This window comes from Lemur catta, chromosome 1 (genome assembly GCF_020740605.2).
Source record: "Lemur catta isolate mLemCat1 chromosome 1, mLemCat1.pri, whole genome shotgun sequence".
In the NCBI taxonomy this organism is placed as follows: Eukaryota; Metazoa; Chordata; class Mammalia; order Primates; family Lemuridae; genus Lemur; species Lemur catta.
In genome coordinates this window covers 277,883,225-277,900,051 of record NC_059128.1, presented here as the reverse complement: position 1 = coordinate 277,900,051, position 16,827 = coordinate 277,883,225, and the positions used below count along the sequence as shown (strand labels likewise).

The 16,827-nt window shown below is 40.7% G+C and overlaps 1 protein-coding gene across 5 annotated transcripts in view; it reads right to left on the bottom strand.

Annotated features, from left to right (window-relative positions):
* Positions 1 to 465: 465 nt before the first annotated feature.
* The window catches only part of DOP1B (DOP1 leucine zipper like protein B), a 118,915-nt gene continuing 102,553 nt past the window's right edge, over positions 466 to 16,827 (bottom strand). For 4 of the 5 annotated variants that reach the window (XM_045540635.1, XM_045540637.1, XM_045540638.1 and 1 more), the window contains 8 exons: positions 16,649 to 16,795; positions 15,538 to 15,599; positions 14,591 to 14,719; positions 4,961 to 5,097; positions 3,929 to 3,984; positions 3,534 to 3,695; positions 1,491 to 1,620; positions 466 to 963 (listed from right to left, as the gene is read on the bottom strand). In XM_045540635.1, the coding sequence (XP_045396591.1) occupies positions 712 to 963; positions 1,491 to 1,620; positions 3,534 to 3,695; positions 3,929 to 3,984; positions 4,961 to 5,097; positions 14,591 to 14,719; positions 15,538 to 15,599; positions 16,649 to 16,795 (1,075 nt within the window). In that variant the 3' untranslated portion in view covers positions 466 to 711. Of the gene's footprint in view, positions 964 to 1,490; positions 1,621 to 3,533; positions 3,696 to 3,928; positions 3,985 to 4,960; positions 5,098 to 14,590; positions 14,720 to 15,537; positions 15,600 to 16,648; positions 16,796 to 16,827 lie in introns of those variants that run through there. The other variant, XR_006732747.1, reaches the window with a different exon arrangement.

The window sequence follows — 16,827 nt, the reverse complement described above, 5'->3', positions numbered from 1 at the left end:
ACTCTAGCCCAGGCAACAGAGTGAGACTCAGTCTCAACAACAACAACAACAACAACAAAAAAAAAAACAGAAGAAAGTGCTTGGAAGGTACATCAGGTACATAACTAAGGTTACAGCTATCAGAATTTTAAAAGTATGTAATTCTTGTATAAAGTGTAAACGTGATTTTAATGGGCAAGGGTTAAATATGTTGAAATTATCTTTGAGTGCTCATCTCTGCTGAATAGGTAAGGGGCAATTATTATTCTCAAAAAACAATGTATTTTAGTTTTAAAATGCAATACTGAAATAAATGCTGTAAAGGACATTTGTATGAAAGGTTAAAAATACTATTCTTTTAATAAGTTTAAACTTTTAGAGAGATATACCGAGAAAGACCCATATATCTGCTTCAATGACCACAAAAAATCCTGACTTCTTCATTCTCTTCATACTCTACTTCATATTATAAATTTTGTGCTACTGTTAGATGATACATTAACTTTATTTTCATTACATAAATTGAGCAAGAAACAGAGAATCAGATCCAAATATATTACAAGGCATTTAGGGAGGTGTGTTTTGTTGCTGAACAGAAAATTATCTGAAATCTACTTTCAAAATTGAAATCGATGTGTTTAAAAGCACTATCCTGGCTCCTTTCTTGTTTGGAATATATCCTGATTTTTATTCAAGTACCAATATATGAATTAAACAAATTCTCTCATAGGGTTAACATTCCGGATGTTCCAAAAAATCGTATTCGACACATTCTTCCAGTTGTTTTAAGACCTTTAAGCTTTCTGTGGCAGGAAACTCTAACCATGGAGCTCCTGAGGTATCAGCAGACAGCTGCCTTTGGGCTTTAAAAGCACAGTTTAGAGTCATGAAGAATGGCATCAGCTGCCTAATGCTGGAAACAGAATGCTGGCGCAGAAGAGGGAATTCACTCTTCATGGTGATCTCATCGGAGCTGCTGATTTCCTGCAAAATGAAAAACAAACAAAAACCACACACACAAAAAAACATAAAAATGATACGGCTTTACTAGGGGTTGGAGATGCCCATGAAACACATGCATGCAGCAAACCTGAGATAAGTTCTTTATGAAAATTCATTATCAGCACTAATGACTCAAATTCTAGGTGTTCAATTAACATTTTCCATCAGGGTCTCACACTGAGCCCAACCTAACCCTTGTCATTCTTCCTAGCAAGCTCTCCCTCTTCTTGGACTCTAAGTAACAGAGGAACATGGGGAGTAAAACGACCTCTACATGACTGTGTTAGCCAGGAAGATTTACGTCTTAGCAACTGGGATGACCAAGTGGTGTCTGTGTGACATATAAGCAAATAAAGGTAGAATTTATAACCATATCAAGTTTTAAAACTAAGATATTTTGAAAATTATTTGACATCATTAAAATCAAGTGGCACAAGAAGTCCTTTGTTCCCTGATGAGCGCTCTTCCCCTTTGCCATGAATATAATTTTTAAAAAGGAAAACATTTACCCCATATTTTAATTTTAGAAGTTCTAGAATCCTGACAGTGTGAGGTTTGCATTCTTGGTGATTCTCCTCGAGATCTGACAGGAAGGCAGGATCTTCTGTGTCCACTTCTGGAACAAATGCCCATCTATAACTGGGGGAAACAAACACAAGGTCAGGCATGCTGGCTCAGACCCCTTTAACAATTTTAAAAACAGTTTTATTAAGATATAATTTACATACCATACCCATTTGAGATGTACTATGGCTTTTATTATATTCATAGAGTTGTACAGCTGTCACGACAAGCAATTTTAGAGTATTTCATTATCCCGAAAAGAAACCTTGCACCCCTCAGCCATCATCTTTCAATCCTCTACACCACCCCCCATCCCATGCCACCACTAATCTATACTCTTTCTACAGATTTTGTTATTCCGGACGTTTCATATGAATGGAGTCAGACAATGTGTGTTCCTTTTGTGTCTGGCTGCTTTCACTGAGCATAATATTTTCAAGGTTCATCCATGTTCTAGCATGTATCAGTACCTCCTTTATTTTTATTGGTGAATAATATTCCATCGTATGGATATACCATATTATTTATCCATTCATCAATTGATGGCCACTTGGGTTGTCTCGGCTTTTTGCCTATTATAAATAATGTTGCTATGCACACTTGTGTATATCAACACCCATTTTTTATTTTTATTTTTTTATTTTATTTTTTTTTTTGAGACAGAGTCTCACTTTGTTGCCCTGGCTAGAGTGAGTGCCGTGGCGTCAGCCTAGCTCACAGCAACCTCAGACTCCTGGGCTTAAGCGATCCTACTGCCTCAGCCCCCCGAGTAGCTGGGACTACAGGCATGTGCCACCATGCCTGGCTAATTTTTTCTATATATATATTTTTAGTTGTCCAGATAATTTTTATTTCTATTTTTAGCAGAGACGGGGTCTCGCTCAGGCTGGTCTGGAACTCCTGACCTCTAGCGATCCACCCGCCTCGGCCTCCCAGAGGGCTAGGATTACAGGCGTGAGCCACCGCGCCCGGCCTAACACCCATTTTTTAAAAATAGACTTTCTTTGGTGGAGCAGTTTTAGGTTCACAGCAAAGTTGATCAGAAAGTACAGACGTTGCCATATATATGCCCCATCCCCCACACATAGAACTTCCCCCACTGTCGACATCCTGTACCAGAGCTGTGCATTTGTGAAAACCGGTGAACCCGTATGGACTCACCACCATCACCCGAAGTCCAGAGTTTACTTTAGGGTTCACTCTTGGTTTCATACATTCTATGGGCTTGGACACATGTATAATGACATGCTGCCAGCGTTATAGTATCACGCAGAGTAGGTCCACCGCCCTGAAAATCCTCTGTGCTCCACCTATTCACCCCCACTTCTCTTCTTAACCCCTGACAACCACTGATCTCTTTGTTGTCTCTGTGGTTTGCCTTTTCCAGAATGTCACATAGTTGTAATCATACAGCGTGTAGCCTTTTCACACTGGCTTCTTTCACTCAGTAATGTGCAATTAAGAGAACACACTTTTAAAGCACAGACATTTCTACATGACTACCCTCTTTGCAATGGGAGGGCAGAGAGAAGCAGCCTCTGGGCCCAGGCATGAAGTTACAGGAATGAGCAGCTGTGTTGGGCCCCCAGGAAACGTAAGCCTAAGGGGGGCAAAGGGAATTGGAGACGGCCTGCTCCAAATAAAGGCATTCGTAGCTAATTGAACACAGAAGAAAAATATCTACCCAAATGCAGGGAGGATCGCCAGTGGGTGACCCCTGTTTTATAAGCATTCAGTAGCAAAAACCACAGAAACAAACTCCCCCCCCACTGAACGGAAATGCATTCACAAACACTACTGTGAGCCAAATTCACAAAGCCACAGATGTTACAAGAAATCTGAAACTTGGTGTTCTGAGCTGGCTCATCGGTCACTAGAAACCTGTACTGTGGCTTCCCATAAACTGTACAGAAACAAACAAGTGAAAGTGCTTAAAAGGACAAAAAACCTCCTCCTTCAAAAAGGACATACGATTTTAGCTGACTCACATTTGAAATAAAGGCATCTTGTCAGGTGGAAAAGAAAGAGCTGTGTCCAAGAACTTGCAAGCTGATAAATACAAGAGGAGTTCACTCTGGGGTATCTCCCCCAGCGAGGGCCCATTTCCATCCGGAACTGATACTTTCATTCTCTTTATTTTGTTGCTGTTCCTATAAATTTGCAGAGAAACTCCTGTTATAAATTCATTCACATCTGCTATAGTCCATTCACCTTTGAAATGTCCATAAGAAGGATTTTCCTTTTAAGAAATTTTCAAAATAGCTGGTCCCTTCACATATACTTCAAGAAAACAGCATTTAGCATTAGATAACCCTGTATCATAAGGTGATATCTGTTCATCTAGACCAGCTTGTGCACATGAGTGCAGACCTATGCCACTTACCTCAATGACTCATCTTCCTCTTTCAGATCTTCTTCAAGCTCTACGAATGTCTGAATCTGAAAAAGAAACATGCATCCAAGTTACTATTTGAGAGAATTGTGGGGTTTTGTTTTGTTTTGTTTTGTTTTTTGACACAGAGTCTCGTTCTATTCCCTGGGCTACAGTGCAGTGGTGTCATGATAGCTCATTGCAACCTCAGACTCCTGGGCTCAAGTGATCATCATGTCTCCTGAGTAGTTGGGACTACAGGCATGTACCACCACCACACCTGGCTAATTTTTAAAACTTTTTATAGAGACAGGGTCTTGCTATGCTGCCCAGGCTAGTCTCAAATTCCTAGGCTCAAGTGGTCCTCCTGCCTCTGCCTTACAAAGCACTAAGATTATAGGCATGGGCCACCATAACAGCCTGGAAAAAGATTAAACCTACCCAAATTTATATGTATATAAAAAAGTAGCAAGTAATATCAACTGGTACAAATTAGTTGGAATAACTGACAGGTGAGAGATCAACTATGATCATAGTATAAAATATTCTCTTTTTAACCATGAGCTGACTATGTGCTACCAACCTGATGAAAAATAACTTTTAGCTAAAACTAGATACATATGAAATAGTATATGTTGATGAGAAAGTATTTTTAAAAACTCCAACCTTGGCTTTCAAGAGTACAGTACTTGCTGGGCGCGGTGGCTCACGCCTGTAATCCTAGCACTCTGGGAGGCCGAGGCGGGTGGATCGCTCGAGGTCAGGAGTTTGAGACCAGCCTGAGTGAGACCCTGTCTCTACTAAAAATAGAAATACAAATTATCTGGACAACTAAAAATATATATAGAAAAAATTAGCCGGGCATGGTGGTGCATGCCGGTAGTCCCAGCTACTTGGGAGACTGAGGGAGAAGGATCGCTTAAGCCCAGGAGTTTGAGGTTGCTGTGAGCTAGGCTGACGCCACGGCACTCACTCTAGCCCGGGCAGCAAAGTGACACTCTGTCTCAAAAAAAAAAAAAAAAAGAGTACAATACTTATACTCACCAATGCAGAGACCATTATTGGCCACAATGAAGTCAAATGTTGAGGAGATATTCTTAGCAGCAAAACTCTGAAAAAAAGAAACATCTGAGCAGCAACTGTGGGTGTCTGTCCAACTCTGAGATTGTCTGTCAGACGTTCTAAGGAAAGAAGATTTTAAAGACGTCACACAAATATATAGTTTGGGGTTTTTCATTAGACAAAGAAGAAAAATAAAATTGTAACTGCTTTGATCTCTGATAACAACCGGGTGTAAGAAATTAGCATCAGGGGATGTTTTTGGGCAACTAGTCTCTTCTTTGTGACGTTCAGCAGTTCATGGCCCCCGACAAAGGAAGGGGATGGAATGACTCTTACACCCCTGCCACAGCTGCGCAGAGGCATGAGTATCTGATTCTAGAAATCCACTGAATGACCAATGACCACTTAAATTTCCTCTAAGAATATAAATTATAAGACACAGAAGCCAAAGACAGTCCTTGGTGAGTGATGGACTTATACAATCATATAGATTGGCAGGTAGATGACTCCGTATTTTGGGGTGGTGGGTGGGAAGTAGAACAAGTGAATAAAATAGATTCATCAGTAAAGTTTAGATTTGATAGTCATGGCAAAAACTTTAGTTTCTGCAAGGGGAAAAAAAAAGTTGCAAGGTACACTGTCTAACCCCTAACCGTCTTCCCCCTTGAGATAATTGTTTGTAGAATGTGATTTCTCCCCTGCAGCTTAAGGTTTCTTAGGAATGTAATAAATTGCTATAGGAAACAGCTGAACAACAGTCATGCTAGCTAAGATTTGCTGTAGTACATTAGCAATAAACTTCCTCTTGTTTGAGCTGTTAGGTTGGTGCAAAAGTAATTGCGTTTTTCAACCGTGAATTTTAACTCATAACTAGGCTCAGAAACATCTTTATTAATCAAAATAGGAACCATTACAATCAACACATTTTTGCCAACAAGAAATAAGTTTGTTTATTCCATGCTTTGGGATTTGAAGTGTAGAACAGGACTGAAACAACATTTTAGTTAATTCTGTGATGGCTTGCTTAATTTATAGCTAATAGCCAAAGTCCGCTTTTGTATACAAGGCCTGCTTGCTTAATTTATAGCTAATAGCCAAAGTCCGCTTTTGTATACAAGGCCTGCTTGCCTAACTTATAGCTAACAGCCAAAGTCCGCTTTTGTATACAAGGCTTGCTTGCTTAACGCTTGGTTGCGATAAAGAGCTAAAAAAAAAAAAAATATAAAAGACCTGTACTCCCGCTGCGCGGGGTCCCTGCCCATAGAAAGAGACCACTGCGTTGGTGCTCGGGGCTTGGACCCTAGTTCGAACTAGTCAATAAACTCCTTTGCCTTTTACAGCCTCAGTGACTCTGTCATTCTGTTCCCGGGGCCGAGGGAATCTGGCTCTAACAGAAGAAGTCTTAGAAAGCATTTCTCCATCCTGCTGGTTGTGGAAGTGTTTTCCCTGCAAAAAGTTGTTGAGATGCTTGAAGAAGTGGTAGTTGGTTGACAAGAGTTCAGGTGAATATGGCAGATGAGGCAAAACTTCGTAGCCCAATTTGTTCAACTTTTGAAGCACTGGTTGTGCATGTTGGTTGTGTGACGTGCAGTCGGGCGTTGTTGTGGAGAAGAATTGGGCCCTTTCTGTTGACCAATGCCCACTGCAGGCATTGCAGTTTTTAGTGCATCTCATCAATTTGCTGAGCAGACTTCTCAGATGTGATGGTTTCACCAGGATTCAGAGAGCTGTAGTGGATCAGACCAGCAGCAGACTACCAAACAGTGACCATGACCTTTCTTTGGTACAAGTTTGGCTTTGGGAAGTGCTTTGGAGCTGCTTCTCAGTCCAACCACTGAGCTGGTAGATGCCCGTTGTTTAAAATCCACTTTTTGTGGCACATCACAACATAATTGAGAAATGGCTCGTTGTTGCGTACAATAAGAGAGGATGACACTTCAGAAGGATGATTTTTTTGATTTTTGGTCAGCTCATGAGGCACCCACTTGTCGAACTTTTTCACCTTTCCAATTTGCTTAGAATAGTTGACAGTGAGTTCTGCGGCAACTTCTCTTGCAGTTCTAAGAGGATCAGCTTCGATGACTGCTTTCAACTGGTTGTTGTCAACTTCCGATGGCTGGCCACTGCGCTCCTCATCTTCCATCCAGGTCCCGACCGGGCCGACCCTGCTTAGCTTCCCAGATCAGACGAGATCGGGCGCCTTCAGGGCGGTGTGGCCTCAGACTGCGCTCCTCATCTTCAAGGCTCTCGTCTCCTTTGCAAAACTTGAACCACCACTGCATTGTACGTTTGTTAGCAGTTCCTGAGCCAAATGCATTGTTGATGTTGTGAGTTGTCTCCACTGCTTTACGACCCATTTTGAACTTGAATAAGAAAATCGTTTGAATTTGCTTTTTGTCTAACATCATTTGCATAGTCTAATATAAAATAAATAGCAAATAAGTCATTGGCCAAAAAACATAAAGAAATGTGCATTAAAATGATATATAACAACCACATGTAAGAGTGTATTCCAATATCAAATGGCAAATTTCAACAATGCTAAAACTGCAATTACTTTTGTACCAACCTAATAGCTTAAGTGGGTTTTTATTCCTTGTCTTTAAAAGTACTCTGACCAAATGAAGGATCATGCATAGCTCAGACACTTGACAAACAAACTAGCATTTTTAAGATGTATTTTGAACTTCTAGTTCTGGACAAGATACAGTAAGCATATTACACCCTATTCCTTCTTTAATTGCAACAAAAACTTTGAACAAAGTACATAAACTGACTATCAGAAAGCTGAAAGGTGGAGGGAAAAAAGGCAAGACTGGCTAGAAACCCTGGGACTTAGGGAATGACCTGGCAGTGAATCTCTAGGGCTTCTTTATTTTTTATTTTACTCTGGCCTGGGCATCTGAGAAGACTATAATTTGGAATATGCAAAATTTCAACATGAGTGAGTAAAGGTAATAAAAAGCCACCAATGCTGAGATAATAATATGGAGGTTAGAATTACTGGCAAAGGGCCGGGCATGGTGGCTCACACCTGTAATCCCAGTGCTTTGGGAGGCCAAGGCAGGAGGATCACTTGAGAACTCTAAGACCAGCCTGGGCAAGATAGCAAGACCCTGTCTCTACAAAACACAAAATAATTAGCTGACATGGTGGCGTGAGCCTGTAGTCCCAGCTACTCAGAAAGCTGAGGTGGGAGGATTGCTTAAGCCCAGGAGTTCGAGGCTGCAGTGAGCTATGACTACACCACTGCACTTCAGCCAGGGAGACCCTGTCTCTTAAAAAAAAAAAAGGATTATTGAAAAAAGAAAAAAAGATTTTAAAGCTACTATCTAAAAATACTCCAATAATCAATTGCACACACTTGAAACAAGAAAAAAGAAAGTCTCAGCAAAGAAACAGAAGATATAAAGAAAAGCCAAATGGAAATTTTAGAACCAAAAATATACAATCACAGAAATAAAAGAACTCATTGCATGAGCTCAAGAGCAGAAGTTGAAAATAGATTTAATAGCAGTTATTCAAACTGAACAAAGGAGAGAAAAAAAGGTCGGGAAAAAACCCCAGAGTCTCAGAGACAAGTGTGACAATAAAAGATCTAACATTTGTGTCATCGGAGTTCCAGAAGTAGAGGAAAAAGAATACAGATTGGGAAAATATGTGAAGAAATAATGACTGAAAACTTTCTAAATTTGGTGAAAGACACACATCTACAGATATAAGGTGAATGAATTCTAAAAAAGGACAAAACCAAAGAAATCCACAGCCAGACATATTACAATCAGACTTCTGAAAACTAAAGACAAAGAAAAAAATTCTTGATAGTAGTCAGAGAGAAATGACACATGACCTAAAAGGGAACAGTAATTAGAATGACAGATTTCTCATCAGAAACCAGGGAGCCAGAAAGAAATTGTACATTTTTTAAGCATGAAAGAAAAGAACTTCAACACAGAATTCTATTTCCAATGAAAAAATTCTTCAAGAATGAAGGTTAAAAAAAAAAAACTAAAAATCTGAAGACAAAACAACAAGAATGAAGGTAAAATAAAAACAAATAAAAATACTCTAAATGAAGGAAAATGAAGAATTGTTGACAGGAGGTCTGCTCTAATAGAACAGCTAAATGGAATTGTTCAGACAAAGGAAATGACAATGGAAGTGACAGAGAACAGATCAGCAGTTTCTTGGGACTAGGGCTGGGTGGAGGGTGTGACTATACAGGCAGGGACCTGCGGGAGGTGCTTTGCAGTGATGGAAGAGTTCTGAATCCTGGTTGTGGTGCTGGCTACAAGAACTTGCATATGTGATACTCCCATAGAGCTAGACATACACACATACAAACATATACATAAAAAGAGGGCAAGTAAAAGCTGGTGAAATCTAAAAAAGACTACGGTTGAGTTAATGGTATTATTCCAATGTCAATTTCCTGGTTTTGATAATAGATGACAATTATGTGAGATGTTATCCTAGAGGAAGCTGGGCCAATAATACACAGGAACTCTCGGTACAATTTTTATAACTTCTTGTGAGTTACAAAATCTTTTGAGTTCTTAAAGCTGGTGAAATCTAAAAAAGACTACGGTTGAGTTAATGGTATTATTCCAATGTCAATTTCCTGGTTTTGATAATAGATGACAATTATGTGAGATGTTATCCTAGAGGAAGCTGGGCCAATAATACACAGGAACTCTCGGTACAATTTTTATAACTTCTTGTGAGTTACAAAATCTTTTGAGTTCTTAATCTATTTCAAAATAGGAAGTATTTTAAAAAAGTAGTTTGTACAGATAGGGCATAGTTTATATCAGTGATCCAAATTAAAGCTAAACCCGTAAGTTTATTTTTTAGCCAAGAAGATTTATTTTAGAACCTAATTTTCCTTACCCTCTGATATTCCTTTCTTAGCTGAGTGATGACCTTGCAAGCTTAACCAGTCCTGTGAGCAGAGCTGGAGAAACCCAAGCCAGGGTGCCTGCCCCACTGGTACAGGCTGTGATGGCGTGGGCTGGCCACTCAGTCTCACCGAGCCCTCCTTGTCCTCTGTGAAACCAGCGTGAGGGCCGTATGCTGCCTACCTCAAAGGGCACAAATGTCCTGCTCATGACCACAGCCTATTGTTGGGAGCCAAAGGGCTCAGATTTCAGTTCAAGCTTTGCCAGTTAGTGGCAACAAAACTTTAGGTAGGTGCTAATCTGAGTATCAGTATCTTGACGTAAAAATAAAGCTAACGCATCCATGACAACGAAGAAGACTTAAAAGATGGGAGATAGTCCAGCAGATGGGGATGAGCCGCACTCATCCAGCTCAAAGGGAAGAGAGAGCTTCCTCTAGATCTTTCTGATCCCTTAGAAGACCTTGTGAGAGACAATGCCTGTCCCCCTCTCATTATAAAAAAAACAGCATTTTGCCCTTGATTTTTTTAAAAAAGTAGTAATTGCTTTAGGCTTATAATCGTTTCTTTCATAATCACTGTAAAGTTTAAAATAATTTTATTGCATATATTTAAGGTGTACAACATGATATTTAATAGAGTTATCTCGATACACATATAAATATTGAAGTCAAGCAAATTAACAATCAAATCACCTCATACACTTATCTTTCTCTTTTGTGCAAAAGCACCTAACGTCTACACTCTTGGCAAATTACCAGTATACAGTACAATATTATTCTGTAGTCCTCCTGATGTATGTTAGATCACTGGCCTCATTCACCCTACATAACTGCAACTTTGTGCCCTTCAATCTGCATCTTCCCACCACCCCCATCGATGTCAGATTGCTGTCACTCTGAGCTGAGACATACCAAGCTGCTCAGCTCCCCACCCCGTGCACTTCTCTCAATGCAACTTGATGATACCATGAAATCAGGGGAAAAGGACCCCCAAATGGTATCCCAGAATGGAAACATTAGAAATTCTCTATTCCTGCCTGTTTTGATTGGACCTAAACCATTGACAGCTCAGAAGCTTCCAGACGCGTCTATTCCTCTGGGGTAGACCTGGGCATCGTTGCTTCACAAGGCATCTTGAGGCCAGTAAATGGTCCCAAAACTGCCAGAGAACACTCTGAATTCTACCAGCCCAGGACCTCATGGAGGCTGGGCCCATCAAGGGACAGTCCTGGGAATGATGACAGTTGTGGGAAAGTGCTTTGAAAACTGTCAGGCATTCAAAAATGAGATGGGCCAAAATGCTTTATTTTTTAAACATGTAGTATTTTTAGAAATATAGCACTTGACATATCCAAAACGAAGGGCACTTATTTGGAAATTCCTCTTTCCCCAAGAGCTCAAAAACCACCTCCATTTTAAGTCAGCATTATGCTGACTTTATATTATATATATATTATATATGCTGACAATATATATGAATAAGTATATTTTAATCATGTTTAATATTACTACTTATAAAAGAATATATTGTTAATATTATAAGTGTTATATATTATGTCATAACATAGATATATAATTATATATCACACATATTAATATACAACATATAATGCACTATACATTATATATATCAAATGTCTATACTGTCATATTGCCCCTGTTCTCTCCCTCTCAAAGGAATGATTTCTCAGAAATGCTGGATGTTTAAATCTTGCCACAGTCAAATTCTCCACACCATTGTTCGAGAAAGGCTGTTGTTTATTCTTTTTTGTTTGGTTGAAACTTCTAAACATCTAATAGTGTCTCTCTAGCTCTCTGGGCCTCACCCCAAATTTGAGAGGAGTGTGTGGAGGGAAATGGGGAAAGAGAAGGAGCAGGCAACTGTTCTCAGATGGAAAAGGCCCTGGAAGGGTCACAAGGCATGACATGTTCTTCTTTTAGCTTCTCTGCTCTTTCTTCTACCCAGAGAGTAGACTGAACACCTCCCTTTAAGAACAGTGTCTGTGGCTAGGTTCAGAAAGCACCCTCCCAGATGCTGCACATGAACTAAAGAAAACAGGATTCCTATTGTTCTTTTTCCTTCCATATTTTGTAGGGAGGCAACAAAGTTCAGCTTTGACCCTGCTATCAGCCAAAGCCTTTGGAAGGCTGCCATCACCTTTATAGCACTCCTGGTCACCATCCGATCAAATCAGTCTCCTCTCACAGTAATTCCAGCAAGCCAAGCCCCTTGGATTTGTCAATATCTGAGTATTTGCTTTCATGTATCTTAAGTTTTCCAGATATTATGAGATCAAAATCCTTATGAGCATTACGTGTTCAAGTTATGTTGAAATAGGAAGGTATTTTATTATTGCAAATATAAGTTATCATAATTAACAACTGTGAAAGCTGTTAATGTTTTGAACTAAAACAATTAAGAACTTTCCAACAGTTAGCCACCTGGGAAGTGGGCTGACAATTAGATTAAGAGCCATCAAGATGACTTTAGGAAGAGCACATGTGTTCTGAGCTGATAGATGTTCAAAAGAAAAATTTTTAAAAAGGGCAAAGTAAAAGATTTATATCATAATTCTATCTGAAAACAACCCAAATGCCCTTGCATTGGTGAATGGGTAAAGAAACTATGGAATGGAATACTATTCAGCAATAAAAAGAAATAAGCCACTGATAAATGCAACAGAATGGATTAATCTCAAATACATTATATTAAGTGAAGGAAGCCAGACTCAAAGCCTACACACATCTACATGACATTCTGGAAAACACAAAACTATATGAACAGAAATCAGAATAGTGGTATTAATGGTACTCATTGCACAGCGGTACTCATTGCCATGGACTGGGGCAGAGGGGAGGAGCTCACCACAAAGGGGCATGAGGGACCTTTCTGGGATGATGAAATGTCTTATATCTTGACTGTGGTGGTGGTTACATTAGTGTAGGTGTTTGTAAGAATTCACAGAACTGGCCAGGCATGGTGGCTCACACCTGTAATCCTAGCACTTTGGGAGGCCAAGGCAGGAGGATCACTTGAAGTCAGTAGTTCAAGACCAGCCTCAGCAACATAGTAAGATCCCATCTCTACCCACCACTCCCCCCCAAAAAAAAGAAAAAGAAAAAGAAATATTAGCTAGGTGTGGTGGTATGTGCTTGTAATCCCAGCTACTCAAGAGGTTAAGGCAGGAAGATCACTTGAGCCGAGGAGTTTGAGGCTACAGTGAGCTATAATCCTGCTACCGCACTCTAGCCTGGGTGACAGAGTGAGACCCTGTCTCAAAAAAAATCCACAGGCCGGGCGTGGTGGCTCACACCTGTAATCCTAGCCCTCTGGGAGGCCGAGGCAGGTGGATTGCTCGAGGTCAGGAGTTCGAGACCAGCCTGAGCGAGACCCCGTCTCTACTAAAAATAGAAAGAAATTATCTGTCCAACTAAAAATATACATAGAAAAAAATTAGCTGGGCATGGTGGCACATGCCTGTAGTCCCAGCTACTTGGGAGGCTGAGGCAGTAGGATCGCTGAAGCCCAGGAGTTTGAGGTTGCTGTGAGCTAGGCTGACGCCACGGCACTCACTCTAGCCTGGGCAACAAAGTGAGACTCTGTCTCAAAAAAAAAAAATCCACAGACATGTATAACTAAAAGAGTGACTTTTACTATATATAAGTCATACCTTAATAAACCAGACCAAAAAAAAAAAAGATTTATACTATAATTCTATTTGTAGAATTGTTTGTTACATTAGCCTTTATAACATTAAACAAAAAATCCTTCAAGAATTGTATTAATTTTATTTGATTGCAGTTAGGCTATGAGTTGTAAGGAAAATAAATTCCTATATGAGAATTCTTTCCTCTCTTAGAGGATGGTGAATTAAAAATAGAATGTCTACTTTACCACCTCGACATTTTATGAAAAGGAAAAAAACCCTGAAAATCATGTAATATATCCATCCACAAGAATTCATTTCTGATGCAATGAAAGAAAAATTATTAGGGAAAAACTAGGTCCTGCTGTAAAATCTCGCTCCTTCACTGCCTCCAGTCGCAAGTGCTGACTGAGAGAGTACTGTAAACACCAAGTACTTTGACTGCAGGAGAAATCTAGCAGGAAACAGTGCTGAGAAAGTATTGTTTGAAGTACTACACTGCCAGACTTTAAAAAACTACCTCATAAAAAGTAATAATAATTTATTTTTAAAATAAAGTTTCAGATTTATGAATATTCCTGAGGTTCTTCCAGGAGAACTCCTGCAGAGTACTCATTTCAACACGATCATGCCGAAATGTGCAGTGGGCTTCTCTAGCAGCCGCTCACCTCGGCCCCTCATGGCTCTCTCTGTGGGTGCAGGTAGAGGGGTGACCACTGCAATGGGCTGAAGGTCCCCTCCAAAACTCATGTTGAAATTTAATGGCCAATGTAATGGTACTGGGAGGTGGGGCCTTTAAGAGTTGATTAGGCCACGAGGTCCCACCCCCATGGGTGGGATTGGTGCTGTTATAAGAGGGTGAACTCCGTCCCCTTGTGCTCTCTTGCCCTTCTGCCCTCCTCCATGGGACGACACAGCAACAGGGCCCTTGCCAGATGCCAGCCCCTGGATACCGGACTTCCCAGCCTCCAGAACTGTGAGCCAATACGTTTCTGCCCATTATAAATCACCCAGTCTCAGGTATTCTGTTAGGGCAGCACAAAACGGACTAAGACAGTCATCTTACCTTGTATCAGTGGCAGGTAAAGGTGGTATTGATCGAGTTCTCCACTGAAGACAGCAAAAGCCTGGCGCTTTAACAGCATGGCTTTCTGCTCAAAACTTGAAAACAGTTTTAAAGAACTGCTCTGCATGTCTAGAATAAATATAGCAAATATGTTTCACTTAATGAGAAAACCACAATTAGATGTGATAGGAAATTCATACAAGTGTGATTACTATCTTCCCTAGTGAAAAATTATGATCTTAAGTAAGAGCATGTGATTATTATTCCCATGTGTATTTTAAAAAATACGTATTTCTTGGCCTGGCACGGTGGCTCACGCCTGTAATCCTAGCACTCTGGAAGGCTGAGGCGGGAAGATGGCTTGAGCTCAGGAGTTCGAGAACAGCCTGAGCAAGAGTGAGACCCCATCTCTACAAAAAATAGAAAAATTAGCTGGATGTTGTGGCTCACGCCTGTAGTCCCAGCTCCTCGGGAGGCTAAGGCAGGAGGATCGCATGAGCCCAGGAGTTTGAGGTTGCTGTGAGCTGTGGTGACACTGCAGTCTAGCTGGGGCAACAGAGCAAGTCTCTGTCTCAAAAAACAAAGACAAAAACACATTTCTTTAATGATACTTGATCGGGCATTAGAAGTGGATGTGAGGTGTAGAAAACTACTCCTAATAAATTATGGAAAATATTACTTTCAACACAAATGTCAAGATGTGAACCTGGCTGCTTTCAGCTGTATTTCTCCATTATAAAACTAGGAAAAGGTTGTCAAGGCACTCATGTCAACAGATTGGAGCTGGACAGACTCATTCATTTACTCCTGATGTCCCGTTATAGTTTGAGGCTTAGGCAACACCATGAAAGGTTTGAGTAGGGTTCTGCAATACATGGTAACAGCTGGTTATGATGTCACTGTGGCCCTTTAAAGTGTGACCTCTGTGCATGTAACATAGAACTTACTCATTAAATCCTTAAACATTGTTTTCTCATGAGTCAAAAGATGGTCAATAATGGACTTCCAGCTGGATATTAAAAAAAAACAAAGTTAATTAAATTGGCAATGGATGATCGTCTAATTAAAAGCATAAAGAAAATAACATGGCCCTTTAAGATCTATCATTATAAAAACTGCTTTCTGAAAAGAGGTTAGTGACACAAATAAATAGTTTTTGTGTAAGGGAAAGCTAAGCTAAAGCTTTTCATCTATAATCCTAACACAGGGAATGAAGAATGACCTTTCCAACTTACTGCAAAGAAAGCATAAACTGACAAGGCACTCTGGACTTTCAAGGGCTGCCCTTAAATATGTTCACACAGGATGATGCATGTTCATATGATTGCGCTGATGGAAGGAAGTGGGGTAGTGAAGATGAATTCCACCCATAGCTCCTACTTCCAAACAGGCTATCCCAGCAGAGCAACAGGGTCACTGGGATGGAAGCCGCAGGGTGCCAAGCAGCCCTCTGGCTCTTCAGGCCGTATAAAAAGGCTGCCCCAATCTCCACCCTCCATCCTGCAGCCTCCTTCTCATTAACAGACTCGCTTGGCCAAGCCAGGGAGGGTTCCTGAGTGGTGTTCTCCAACTCCAAGGGAAAGGCCCCGGAAGCACTTCTCGCATCTGTGTCTCCGTGGCCCTCCGCCTAGCCTGCTGCAAGATCTCAGCAAGAACTGGCGGAGTGTAAACTGAGAAGCGAGGTAAGGATACCACCAGAGGCACCAGTGGGCTCTGTCATCTTAATGTTGGTCAGAGACTTTGTGATTACAAGATAAAGTAGTGCTAGATAGACCAAGTATCACTAGAACCCCATGTTACACTCTTTAGGAAAAATATGCTCTCTTAATTAATGAAATTCTTCTTTTGACAAAAAAGCACGTTTGTATTTTAAAAGACCTCATTCCTTTCCCATGAACGCACGGTTACCATGTGAGCCTGTGAATATCATTTCCTATTATTTGGGTTGGTGCTCTGGGTCTGCTTCCATTCCAGGAATGAGAATTAGTTGCATAACCCCCCAAACAGTTTCCACTTGAAGATTCAGAGCATATTTTTTATCAGGACAGCATTACTTACTGAACGCAAGAAGTATCCATCTGAAAGAAAGTGGGGTCCATGAACAGTTCGAGGACTTCCTTCTTCCAGGCTCGCTTGGTGTAGGCGTAGCCGCTCAGTGAGCTCAGCAGCTGGGCACCCGCCCGGAAGCTGGGAGCGTTGTAAGCGCTAAACAGGAGTGGGAAGAGACAAGGGCCAAG